Source organism: Tasmannia lanceolata, unplaced genomic scaffold (assembly GCF_043159265.1).
Source record: "Tasmannia lanceolata isolate RefF3 unplaced genomic scaffold, GAP_Taslan_0.1 ptg000015l, whole genome shotgun sequence".
Taxonomy (NCBI): Eukaryota; Viridiplantae; Streptophyta; class Magnoliopsida; order Canellales; family Winteraceae; genus Tasmannia; species Tasmannia lanceolata.
In genome coordinates, this window is record NW_027518692.1 from 25,262,489 (window position 1) to 25,276,204 (window position 13,716).

Consider the following 13,716-nt stretch of genomic DNA (forward strand, 5'->3'; position numbering starts at 1 on the left):
CTTCCCACCAAAAGCCGACACCGTCTTTTGCAGACCAACCTAAGCTTTGCTATGATCAACAACCGGAACACGGAACAGTTTTTAAGCTTGAGATTTGATATCAGGCTGGAGACAAATTTCCTTGCCCCTCACCCAACAATTTTTAAGATTGAATCTACTCTACAATAGCACGACACAGTTTCAACCTGCAATCTGTTCCATGTTAACATACGACTAATGTACCATCGACCATACAAAGGTAGAATAATGACAAATCAGTTAAAAGCGTGCAAAGATTTAAAATAGTGGAATGATCCTGCAAGGCTCCTTTTCTTTCCATGTAAAAAATGGAAGTAAAATTTGATTTATGTCAACATTTCAATACAAGAAAGTAAATCTATTTCACCAGAGTACTTAGCATTTATTTCTGTCACCCCCAGAATTTTACAACAATTTTTTTTTTTTTTTAAAGTAGACCCACATCCTGAAAATGACTCTCCCCACCATCCAATCAGGTCGTCGAAAAAAAATGTCTTGAGAAGTGAAACAAATGGCCAAAAAATCCCTCCCTCTCTCCCCAACATATTCTACAACCCCCAACCAAAATAGAAAAGAAAAGAAAAAAGGGACCCTATTCTGTTAGTTCACCAAAACCACCTCAATTACACACACTGCACCCACCCTAACCTTCTTTGGTGGTGGTGGTGGTGGTGGTGGTGGTGGTGGTGGTGGCAACCTCTACAGTCATTCAACATTCCCAAACTCTTTCCAACAATTCCAAACCCCTTCCAACAGTGGGAGAACCAAAGGAGACATTAAACACCTAAACAGGGATATACCCCATATGACCTAAGATGAAAAGAAGAAGTGTATTTTCTATCAAAATTATATTTTAAAGAAGTACTGTAAAAAAGGGATGTTAGTCCCATGCACTGGTAACACCAGGACCATACCCTCCTCCACCACCATAGCCCGGAGAAGCCCCATACCCACCACTGCTATTGCCTCCTCCATAGTAGTCGGCACCACCCCCTCCTCCCCTATTGAAAGGACCATCCCTTCGAAAGTCACGGCCACCAAAGCGACCTCCACCGGAACGGCGGTTCCTCCCCCCTCCACCATACGAAGATCGGGCTGCGTAACGGGAGAGCCAAGCGGGTACCTCCTGATTTGATTCCTGCATCAGCTCTGCCAATGACCTCGCCAACGAGGAATTGTTCTCATTGAAGAAGGCTGTGGCCAAGCCGCTCTTACCCGCTCGCCCTGTTCGCCCTATCCGGTGGACGTAGTCATCAATATCATTGGGAAGGTCAAAATTGACAACATGTGCAACATGAGGGATGTCAAGACCGCGTGCTGCCACGTCCGTCGCCACTAAGATTGGAGTTGTGCCACTCTTGAAGGATCTCAGTGCATGTTCCCTTTCCTGGAGACAAAAGACCATTTTTCACAATCTGTTAAGTAGGCATGTAAATATTACCGCCAAAGTATGGCAAGAAACATACGCATGGATGCTTTTTGGATGTGTGTATAACTATAAAGCTTTTGCCAACACTCACAAAATTTAGCATCCTTCCCTTCACATTTTGTGTTTATAACCAACCATCACCTTTAAAGAAACCCAAACCAGACCACTGTAATTCCAAGAAAGATTCTTAAAAAAAATTATCCAACATGCTCAGAAATATCACACATCCGTAGTCCATCAAGTCAAAAGAGGAGTTTTTTTTTTTCCTGAATGGCAGTCAAAAGAGGAGTAGAAATATTATTGTAAAAATTTATCCAACATGCTCGGAAATATCACATAACCCTCGTCCCTTAGATCAAAAGAGGAGTTTTTGTTTTTGAATGGCAGTCAAAAGAAGAATTTTGGAGCCCATACCATGGTAACCAGCATACCACACACAAAAAATTATAATGTTTTCTTAAAAAAATAAATCATAAATTTAAAACAATGAGCAGAATATCTCCCTCCACGTGCATACATTAATAATGAAGCCAAAGCAATCACTAATTGAAAACTGGCTCAGCTAATTTTTAGATAAACTTGAGTGACCATGCCACAAGGAACCAAGCAAAAACAGATATTATTGAATGAATCACCAACAATAAATCTTGAATTCAAGAGTTGTTCCAAGCGACTTTCCACTACAAGCACCGTATTATTTACTAATATCTGGTCTAATAAAATAACCATCATCCACGTTTGCCAGTGTAGACTGTAGAGTGAACTGAAGACGCCCAATTTTGCCCAAAGCCACCCAAACTCTATGTAGCCTAAAACTGTGAATGGAGATTGCCTTCTCTATGAAAACGTTCCCAGACCTTCCAGAACCCATTCAGTATAACCCTCTAAGCATACCCATATTTAGACACTGAAATAGGAAAGCAGATTATAGTATTATACACCACGACAAAATTCCTAAGCCTCCTGAGCCCATTTGAAAAAACTCCTTCCAACCTAACCCACGAGCTTCCAAGCAAACTTGGCCCACCCAAATTCAAGCTCCAAATCCCACGATAGGTCTAGCCACCCATTGCACCCACATTAAATGCACTAAATTAATCAAATTTCTTTATTACCTCCATGACTTTAACTTAAATCCAGAACCCAATTCAGCAAACAGCTTGAGACACATTGATCTAACAGGTGTAACTCTGTGTGATCCCCATCAGTAAGAACTTAATGAGAAATTATATTCAGCACCTTAGACACAATTTAACCTTTAGAAACACAGGTATTAGACACAAGGCAAAATATCCTTGAGTACATACATCCAAATCACTAGGGCTCTGTTCACTTGTTTTCCCGGGAAAGGAAAGGAAAAGAAAGGAAAGGAATCTGACATGGCAAAAAGGAAAGGAAAGGAAAAGAAACTGTGATTTTCTCTTGCTTTCTCGCTGTTCACTTGCCCAGAAAGCGAGGGAAAATATGCAGGAAAGTTTTTTTCTCGTTGTTCACTTGCCCAGAAAGCAAGGGAAAATATGCAGAAACCCATATTAAACATATTTTGCACAAGATTTTTTTTTTGGGCATTAAATGCTAAACAACACATAACATAATAGCATTTTCTTCATGTTTTTAATATACTTTCCTCTTAATTTATGGACAAATAACGGCCGAAGAAAATGACAAGTTACGTCTGAAAATATCAAAGATAATCAAAATGCAGAATCAAAATTCAAGCGGTACCTACGAACCTTGAGATCTTGAGGAAACTAATGCACTGAAATGAGATACCAAAAATAAAGAATGGATCGAATAATAATGTGAGCATTGGGTCTCCAACATAAAGGAATGATCTTCACAGCAGCAATGAAATCGACATAGATTCATAAATCTGGACCTCCCTATCAGCTAGCATCAACAACCATAAGAAAAATAGAATACTAAAGACAATACTGACAAATCCCAACACACAGAAAAGCAAAACAGAGAGTTTCCCTACTGCCCTTGCCATTCCATGAAATTGCTAAATGCCATAGCCTTTTCACTAATTTAGCTTTTAAACATGAACCTATCGCTTTTAAACATGAACCTATCACCAAGTTTTCACAGGAATAACCAATACATGGGTCAATTTAGTATTCTATAAAGTTGAGGACAACAACTAAAGGTAGAATGTTTGTCTGTACAAATTCCAATTTGGAGAATCATATAAGCTAATTGCAAAACTATCCATGATATTTCATATAAGAAGCAAGGGAAATTTCAACAACTTTAGTTAGCCTCATTCCCATTTACATTGTAGTAAAAAACCAATACAGCAATTATTACTAGATAAGAGACTAATATCATTCATAATAGTAGAAGAAAAAAAGGAACTTGTTGCCACCAATGCATTGAAGGTTCTTTGTCAACCAGATAATAACTATGTCTCTGAAACCAATAGTTTCATCAATGATGTTTATGTCCAAAATCAACCAGATAATAACTATGTCTCTGAAACCAATAGTTTCATCAATGATGTTTATGGCCAGGCCATGAAATTGCTAAATGCCATAGCCTTTTCACTATTTTAAGCAATGGAAAAGAGTGAAGATGGAAAAAAACCCAATTGTTTTTCATGTAATTGTTTTTTCACATGGATTCATGGATTCATGTGAAAAAACCCACTCAGACATGAAAAACCCACAATTACATGAAAAACCCACTCAGACATGAAAAAACAATTGGGTTTTTCACATAACAATTGGGTTTTTCACATAGCAAAACAATTGGGTTTTTTCACATAGCAAAACAATTACATGAAAAACCCACTCAGACGTGAAAAAACTAGCATTCATGGAAAAACGCACATGAAACAACTAAACAATCCAAAATGAAAAAACCCACATGAAACAATGAAAACTTCAACTCTTTTCCAAACAATTACTTCTTTGAATAAACCCACATGAAACAACTACCAGCCATGAAAAAACGTCAAGAAATGGCTGAAAAATATGTAAAAACACAACCCCTGAAATGTAGATCTGAACACACATCAAATGAAAAAACTCCATGAAAATGAGTATTGATGTAGATCTGAACACAGAAGAGAAAAAAACTCAAAACCTTATTTCGTTCATAAGAAACCCAACCCCAAACGAAAAAAACCCAAATCCGAACCCTAGGTTAGTCATTTCTTGCAGAAAATGAAAAAATGAGAGGGAATGGCGAGATTGGGCGAAAAAAAAAGCAAATGAGAGAGAAGGAAACGAGCACCAACCTTTCTAGTGTTCGCCGGAGGTGGAGCTCGCCGGAGAAGATGATGTAGCCGGCGGGTTCGTCGAGGGTTTCGCCGAGGGAGGGTTTGGAGAGGAGAGATACACGCGATGAGTAGCCCGTAATATTTTCCCGTGGGCAAGTGATTTTTGTTTTCCCACCGATTTTGCGCGATTTTGCGAGAAAGGAAAATCATGAATCTGTGGGAAAGTAGATTTTCCATGTAATTGTTTTGCTTTTCCACATCCTTAATTCGACTTTCCCGAGAAAGGAAGCGAACGGCGAGAAATAAGGATTTCCGAGAAAATTTTGCTTACTTTCCTTTCTTTCCCTTTCCCGGGACAACAAGTGAACAGAGCCTAGGAGAAGCCTCAAGAGCATGAATAACCAGATACAGCTACAGCCTCTCAATTCCCAAAAGACAAGGTTGCCTTTCCCAAATCACTTGGCGCATGCCATCATTATGAGGTAGGGCAGCCTTACAAGTACCCACACTACCAATTTACCCATAAAATCCCAACCATCTAACCTAGAGAAGTATAAATCCTAAATCCTCTTTAGGTAAGACGACCATTGGCCTATGGAAATTCACCACAATGACATTAAATCTAGACCTTCATTTAAGAAATTGACAGTCATTTATGCAGCTACATAACGTAAATTTACCAAATTACATGAAACCAGCCTTCAGCATCAATAAATAGAGGCCATTAGCTTCTCACAAGGGTCCTGGGCTAGGAGAACTTCACCTCCTGAAGGTCATGGCATATATAGCCTGCTCAGCTTCCTCGAACTTCTAACCTTTTTTTTTTAATAGTATCCTCTAACTCCTAACCTTCCACCACTATCACCAATAGTGGATCATCCCTCTAGGAACACCCACCCCTTTTAGGAGAGTAGCGAGAAGGGAAAAGAGGGACAAAGGATACAACAAGACTGGATATATACTCATACTGGGCAGCCCACTTTGGCATTGAGATTGCTATGAACCTGCTTTGGGCTTCATAGCAGGTAAGCCATAAAAGCTTACAATTTTTTTCTATTTCTCCTTCCTAGTCACCCTATCACTAATTCCTCATTTAATATCTATATTCCCTGTGTCTATTGGCCACTACCAACACTGCCCTGAGTTCCTGGCCATTTATGCAAGGTAAAGTGACTGCATGTGAAGCTTATAATAATAGCACCAATAGCCTAAACAAGTCCAGTTGTCTGCTTCATATTCTCCCTTGATGTCAAAATCCTCCCACGCATGGCAACTACTTTCCTATTCCAATGCAATATAAAAGGATCCATAAATGATAACTGATAATGGACAAGGAAGCAAGGTTGAAGCCATCCACGTAGAATATCCAGAACATAGAAACATAAAATAAGCACTCGAGGAACAAAAAAATCTGCTGGTGAACATGCTTCATTCAACAGAGAATACAAAAAATAGAAGGAAAACAATACTGTCAAGTGCACTAGCAATACAAAGACCAAAGCAGCAAGCAGAATCAAAATTTGTCATCAATACTGATATATGGCAGACTTTCCAATAACAAATTCAACTTACCGGCTGTGTTCTGTCACCATGAATAGTAGTTGCAGGAAAACCATTTAAACACAGCCAGTGTTCCAATGAGTCAGCCCCTTTCTTCGTCTCCACGAAGACCAAAGTCAGAGCTTGCTGCAAACTCAACAAGAAGAGAAATGGTTATTACACAAGTGAAGAAACCAAGACCCTAAAAGCAGCAAATACCAAAAGAGAGGATTTTTACCACAATATTTACAGATCACAAAAATCTTCTAATCAAAAAATAAACACCCATAAATAAGATTCTTCTATGGTAAAAACAAGTGACACCGAATGAAAGACCATAGGTCCATAGCCCATAAAACAGTATGAAATTGTTTCTCTTTAGGTAAATACCTTGCCATGAGCTCCATTTGCTCTTTGGGCATGAAGAAGGTCCATTAGATGACTTCTCTTGTCAGATTCGAGAACGAATTCAACTCTTTGAACAATTAAATCAGTACTTGAACCAACCCTTCCAACAGCAAGAAAAATATAATTCGAAAGAAAGTCAGAGGCCAATCTCTGCATACACAATCAGCCAAAATTTGTGAATTATGTCAGAATAGCTTCTTTTTACAGCAAAAATGCTACTAATGATGACTTGAACAAAATTCAAAAGCAATAGAATGATGACGCTGGCAAGAAACAAGTGCCTAATAGGCTAACACCATCTCGAAGCCAGATAACACTGGCGTGCATGCAGGATCTCCTAAGCATGGTTTTAAATTTCTGTACCGGATTTCGGCCGGGACCGAAATTTAAAACCAAAAACAAATTTTAAAAATTTCGGCCGAAATTATAAGATTTTTACCAAAATTTCCACCAATACCGAAATTGCACTGAAATTTCGTTTTCGGCTGAGGCCAAAACCAAAACCGAATTTCAAACCTTGCTCCTAAGCACTGAGCATAGTAAATACAAGTTAGCATTTTACTAGCACTTCAACATGGATAATGGCATCCTAGTTTTCTACCCGATGCATGAGTACAACAAGTCACAAATCACAAGGAGACAATTAATCAATAAATAAAAAGATGCGTCCACAATTGCCATTCAAAATATATAAAAAGATGCTTCCGCAAGAAATATAAAGTAACTGCCAAACCAAAAAAAAAGGTAACAGAGAAGTGCGAGAAGAAAGACAAAGTAATGAATTTTATAGCATCAACTAGTGGGATCTAGCCCACACACGAATGCACCAACCAGCTAACATAAATTGCATAGTTATAAATTCCATAAAAATATACAGTATAACTATAATAGGCTGTATGAAAGAAGCATATCTGTGGTGTATTCATGGTGTACTCATAGATAATGAACTAACCTGTATCTCCTTTGGAAAGGTGGCGCTGAACAGCATGGTCTGCCTCATACCTCGCTGAGGCATGTCCATTTGTTCAACAATCTTTCGAATTTGTGGTTCAAAACCCATATCCAGCATTCTATCAGCCTCATCCAGAGCCAAATACCTAATCATTTGTAATGAAACTCTAGCCCTCTCCAACAAATCTACCAAACGCCCAGGAGTTGCCACAAGAATATCAACACCCCTCTCTAGTTCCCGAAGCTGAAAAAAATAAAATGCAACTTAATATATATAAAAAATCACATCAGGCATAGAATCTTATAGATTAGACCACATGCACTTACTACAGTAGATCGGGATTCCAGTGGTGAAACTGCTGCTTACAATAAGTGTATTGCCAGGTATTAATGACATCTAATGAGAAATTGACCAGAGAGAAATAGTTTACTTGTTCAGTAACCTTTTTGGATGCATGTACAATAATATTCCGATCAATGCCGGACTACTACAGTTTCTAAGGCATTGGTACAACATTACAGCATCTTCCATTGATTTACATTTATTTTGTGTGGAAGCTCAGAAAAATTAAAAACATGCGTTGGTGCATATGATGATGGTTATTATTGCATTGCGATATCTGAACATTCACTTCTTTGGTTTTATATGTATGCATGTTGGAGAACTAGAAAAATTTAATGGATAATGTGATTAATTAATGATAGTTGATGAGTAGATCTGCTATTCGCACATAGCTGACCCACCCCAACATGTTGCTATTTGGGATGAGTCACAAGGAGGTCGTAGACCACCTCAATTCCTTAAGAGAATAGGATATTTTACAAAACATATTATAAATCCAAGATAGGAAATCAAGAGTGTATAGTTTTTTTATTTTTTTTTATTTTGAATGATTCGAGATTGTATAGTTATGTGATGTATACCCCAAATTGAAACCATATCTCAAAATTAAATTTGAGGCTGTACTTTTAGCCTTCTTAAAACCCTATTTCCACTTTTAATAGATTGCAGTAAAGCCTATATACTAAAACCCCCAGATTTTAACTTGATTCTTAGGATTTTTACCTTAAGGGCATCAATTGAGGTTATTGACAGCAAAGCCTAATCTAGCTTAACTATTTAAAGGAGAATGCACTTTTAAAACAGCAATGGAGGTCCTAATCCATTTCTATTTGAGCCATTCTTTGGGGCTCTTAAGTTGCCAATTATAGGTGTTAATTTTCTGCAGTTTTTTTGTAATGGTGAAATTCTATGATTCCAGCATGCTATGTGTATAAATATCATTGTTGCACTTGTTTGAAATTCCCTTTAGGAGCCTCAAACCATAAGATACAACATACTACACTTACCCAAAGTTTTACCAATAACAGCCACATGTCCTACCTACTTAGGTTCTTAGTGCCAAAAGCTGTAGGATTAGTCAACTTGTGACCATATACGGGAAAGGACGATTGTACATGACAACTATATACGGGAAAGGAACGATTGTACATGACAACTATATACGGGAAAGGAAAAATCAGATGACAGAAACGCATTCTACCACACAAATATGAACCAAACATTCAAGAATAAATTTATGTGGGCATCAGATATGAGAAAGGAAATAATAGCATATGAAGGCAACATAAAAACACACTGTAGGACCCAAATCCTCTTGTTAAAGAAGACTTTGATAACCCCAAAGAAACACTAGGTTTTGAAAAGAAAGTAACACAACTAGTTAAAAAGGAGTATTCACATCTCTAGCAGCTTGATAATAACAAGAAAACATGTGTCAATTATCTATGTCGTTAACAAAAACATCAAGGATGCAACTTACCTACTTTTCACATATTTCCTAATAATACCATTACTCGAGATAAAGGACTTACAAGGGATAAGATAGTTTCCGTAAGAATTAGCATTCAGATAATTCTCAGTTCTTTAAGTAGATACAAGAAACTGATTTATTTTTTCTTTATTTTTCATCCATACCAATGTAAAGCAAGCAAAAATATCAACATATGCATAACAAACAAGATGCTCAAAATGAAAAAATAAGATCAGTTAAGTCGAAACGTCAGATGAGGCCGCAGTAGCGATCATTTCAAACAAAACAAAATTGAAAGACAGAAAGTACTGAAACCTGTTGATTTATTGGTGCTCCTCCATAAGCAACAACCACCTTGACACCAGTCTGATAGGAAAACTTTCTAGCTTCCTCGTGTATCTATGAAAAAAAATTACTGTAACTAACTCAAACCAAACTACCCAGAAAATTCATGTAATCAGAAGTTTCAATACTCGAACTTACCTGGCATGAGAGTTCCCTGGTAGGAGAGAGAATAAGAGCAAGTGGATACACCGTCCGCGCTCCTCGTGGTCTCTGAGCAAATTGGCCGTTCATAATTCCACTAATGATCGGAAAACAAAAGGCAGCAGTCTTTCCGGAACCCGTCTGTGCGCACGCCATTAAGTCACGCCCAGCAAGGGAAATTGGAATGGTGTGGCGCTGGACAGGAGTGGGCTTCACATATTTGCACCTCTGTATATTCTTATTGAGAGCATCTCCCAGATCGATCTCCGCAAAAGTGTCCACGGGCGGTGGCACATTATCCCCACTCGTCTCAACGGGAATGTCCTCATATGCATCAAAGTTGATGACGGTATTCTCCTGCTCAGTAAACGCCTGTTCAGCCTCATCCTCATTCTCGAATGGGTTCACCTCCCTATCCCTCCCACGGTCCCATCCCCCGCTCCTGTTGTTCCAACCACCCCCACCAACACGCCCGCCACCGCCAAAGGGTCCCAAATCGCGACTAGGACCACCCCAACGGGTCCCACCAGGGGGGCCACCATAGCCAGATTGATTGCTACTAGAGGAAACATTGGTTGAGGTTGGAACAGGGGTCTCAGACGAAGGAGGACGGTTACGCAAATGTGGGGGAACATAAGAAGATTTGGTGGGTCTAGGGTTGTTAGCAGAAGAACCAGCAGCTACATTCTCAGCTGCCGAATTCGCAACAGAATCCGCCCACGATGCTCGCATAATTTAAAATTTCTATCCTGCGTTCGGCAATTACCCAAAAACCCTAACCCGTCCACCCGATCCAGAAAAACCCTAACAGCCAAACCAATCCCTTTCTAATCTAAAATTTCTATACTACCTTTGGCAATTACCCAAAAACCCTAACCCTGCGCCCTCCACCTGATCCACAAAATCTCTAACAGCCAAACCAAATCCCTTTGTAATGTAAAAATCCTAGACTACCTTTGGCAATTACCCAAAAACCCTAACCCTACCTCGTCCACCCGATCCACAAGAACCCTAACAGCCAAACTAATCTCTTTCCTAAAACGCAATATAAACCGCGAAAACAAAAACCACAACCCTCTCCAACATCAACTCCGATATAAAATCTATAATCTTGTCAGATATCAAAAGAAGAAAACAAAAAAAAAAGGGAAAAAAGCGATTTACCCTCTCTTTAGCACTCTCGAATCAAAATCCTAACCAACCAAAAAACAAAAGCTCTCGATCTCAGAATATACACCATGAAACAATCCAAAGAGAACAAAGAAACGAGTATAAAAGGATAATATTTGATCTATTCTATCATCAGAAACGGTATTTCAGAAAAAAAGAGAATAAAAGACCTGTTGGATGAGATGGAAGAAGCATAAACCCTAGAATCGTTGCAGGCAGAACGTCGTTTTGGGGATTCTAGAAACCCTAACCCTAATTGCAGACAAAATCTCTATCTTGTGCTAAAGGACAGGACACGGGAAATATCTTTCCAACGTTTTTTCCACTGGAATGAAAATTCCTCTCTTTCTCCTCCTCTCTCGTTTTAAGAGGCCGTCCGTACAAGCTGGGGGTGGCGTTATAAATAAACAAGCGGTCTAAAATTACCGATTTCCTTGGCGAGACGAGAAAAATGGGTATGTCCATAAAAATAAAAGGGAAAATGATATCAGCACAACCATGTTTTAATAATTGCACTAACCCGGCTTGTTTTTCCTTTCTTAATTGGCTTGTGAGAGTTTTTGGCAACTGTAATAACCTTTGACAGTCCTTTAAATAGTAAAAGACAATAAGAGTTAGTGCAATTATTTAAACATGGCTGTGTTGATATCATTCCCCAAGTAAAATGAAGCCAGATATACTAGGCTTCTGATGATTGCAAATATTCAGCTTCTCTTTTTCTTTTCAATTGACTTTCAAGGAGAATTTATATGGTGTAAGGGCTTACAACAATACGGTAGGGGTACCGCCCTTGATATTCGATCCAACAGCACCTCACTTTTTGAGCTTTTTGATGAGCTGTTGTTGGATCAAATGTCAAGGGCGGTACTTCCACCGTACAAAGGCCTTATTGTTGTAAGCCCTTACACCATATAATTTCTCGACTTTTGAGAGCTTCTTCGGAACGTAACCTTAACCTTGGACAGTTGTTTGTGCAATTATCAAAACATGGCAGTGCTAATATCTGTAGCCATGTCCAATTTGTCTCTTAATTAACATAACTACCCCAGGTGAGTATATGGCCATGAAGACAAATGAATTTGCAACCAAGGACAGTAGTGGTCGTTTTAGTAGAAGGTGCAACTTGGGTTGGATTGGGTTGAGCTTTTGGTAAAAAAATGAATTGGAATCAACCCGAACCCAACCCCAACCCCAACCCCATTTTATGGTATAATTAAAACCCGAATTGCACCCATACGTTGAAGTCCTATCTATTGGGGTTGCAACTTGGATCGGGCAGGTGACGTTTTCGAGAACCCTCCCTGCAAACCATCTCATCGAGATGATTCTCAGTAGGGTTGCAACTTCGATATGGTTTTACATGACCTGAAAAGGCATGGGCTGTGTGTTAAACATAACATTTATGGTTGGTCCCTTGCGAATCTTTGGCTACCAATCACAAGTTATAGCGAAGAGTGTCTGATCCTCAATCGGTCTGCCCAAGACCCTTCGGCAGTGGCGGAGCCAGGATTTATGCATAAGGAGGGCAAGGTTATACATAAGGGGGGCAGGCCGTCAAATTTTAAAGGGGGCTGGGCCATATTGAGGGCCTACTAAGGATTTGGCCCAACTCAACAGGGGCAACTGAAAAGGCATGGGCTGTGTGTTAAACATAACATTTATGGTTGGTCCCTTGCGAATCTTTGGCTACCAATCACAAGTTATAGCGAAGAGTGTCTGATCCTCAATCGGTCTGCCCAAGACCCTTCGGCAGTGGCGGAGCCAGGATTTATGCATAAGGAGGGCAAGGTTATACATAAGGGGGGCAGGCCGTCAAATTTTAAAGGGGGCTGGGCCATATTGAGGGCCTACTAAGGATTTGGCCCAACTCAACAGGGGCAACTGTGCCCCCCCCCCGCCCCCTCCCCTCATGTAGCTCCGTCGTTGCCCTACGGATCAATAATCCGGCAATCTAGATCTCCAATCAATCGCAAAGCTATGGCTTCACAGACCGGAGAATATCAGACGACATCCAGATCAACGGCTCACGTGTTGATCACATTGATCACGTAGCTTCAAGATTATTACATTATTAGGAGTATCTTTTTACATATATATCTATATTTTTTTTTAAATAGTATTTTTAGTTGGACAAATTTTAGTATGAATGTTGGATGTCTAGAGAAGTTTTAGGAATTTTGAAAATATTTTCGGGGGTTTGAAGTTGACGAGGAGTGTAGAGATTTTTAGGATATTTTAGTCTTTTTTCTTCTCATGTGTTTGTAGGATTTGGAAATCCATGAATTCTGCGTGGAACTTCTCTAAATATTCATCTATGTGGAGAAATTTCTAAGAATTTTTATATATTTATGCTCAGTTTCTTTAGACGCAAAACAGGTGTAAAACAAATTTTATGATCATTTGTTCACTTAAAAGTGGGTGTAAATTTTGTTTTACGCTCATTTTACCTCCAAAGAAATAGAACCTTAATGAATAAAATTTTAATTTAGTTAAAGAACTAGTCTTCACAAACTAGCTCTATAGAACCTTCATGGAGAAAATTTTAGTTTAGTCGAAGAACCAGTCTTCACAAACTTGTTCCTCAGTTGTCCCATCCGAGAAAAGCCAAACCACCTACTGCTTGTTTTTTTTTTTTTTTTTTTTTTTTTGATCGGTAATTTGGGGTTAGGCAGACCCCC

At 39.1% G+C, this 13,716-nt stretch overlaps 1 protein-coding gene across 1 annotated transcript; it reads right to left on the reverse strand.

Annotated features, from left to right (window-relative positions):
- Positions 1-290: 290 nt before the first annotated feature.
- LOC143845677 (DEAD-box ATP-dependent RNA helicase 37-like) lies at positions 291-11,403 on the reverse strand. Its single transcript, XM_077354073.1, has 6 exons — positions 9,866-11,403; positions 9,698-9,781; positions 7,570-7,812; positions 6,600-6,767; positions 6,243-6,356; positions 291-1,405 (listed from the first exon to the last, which is right to left on the reverse strand). Exons 1-6 carry the CDS (start codon positions 10,598-10,600, stop codon positions 899-901), a joined length of 1,851 nt encoding a protein of 616 aa, XP_077210188.1. The 5' UTR covers positions 10,601-11,403; the 3' UTR covers positions 291-898.
- Positions 11,404-13,716: the final 2,313 nt, after the last annotated feature.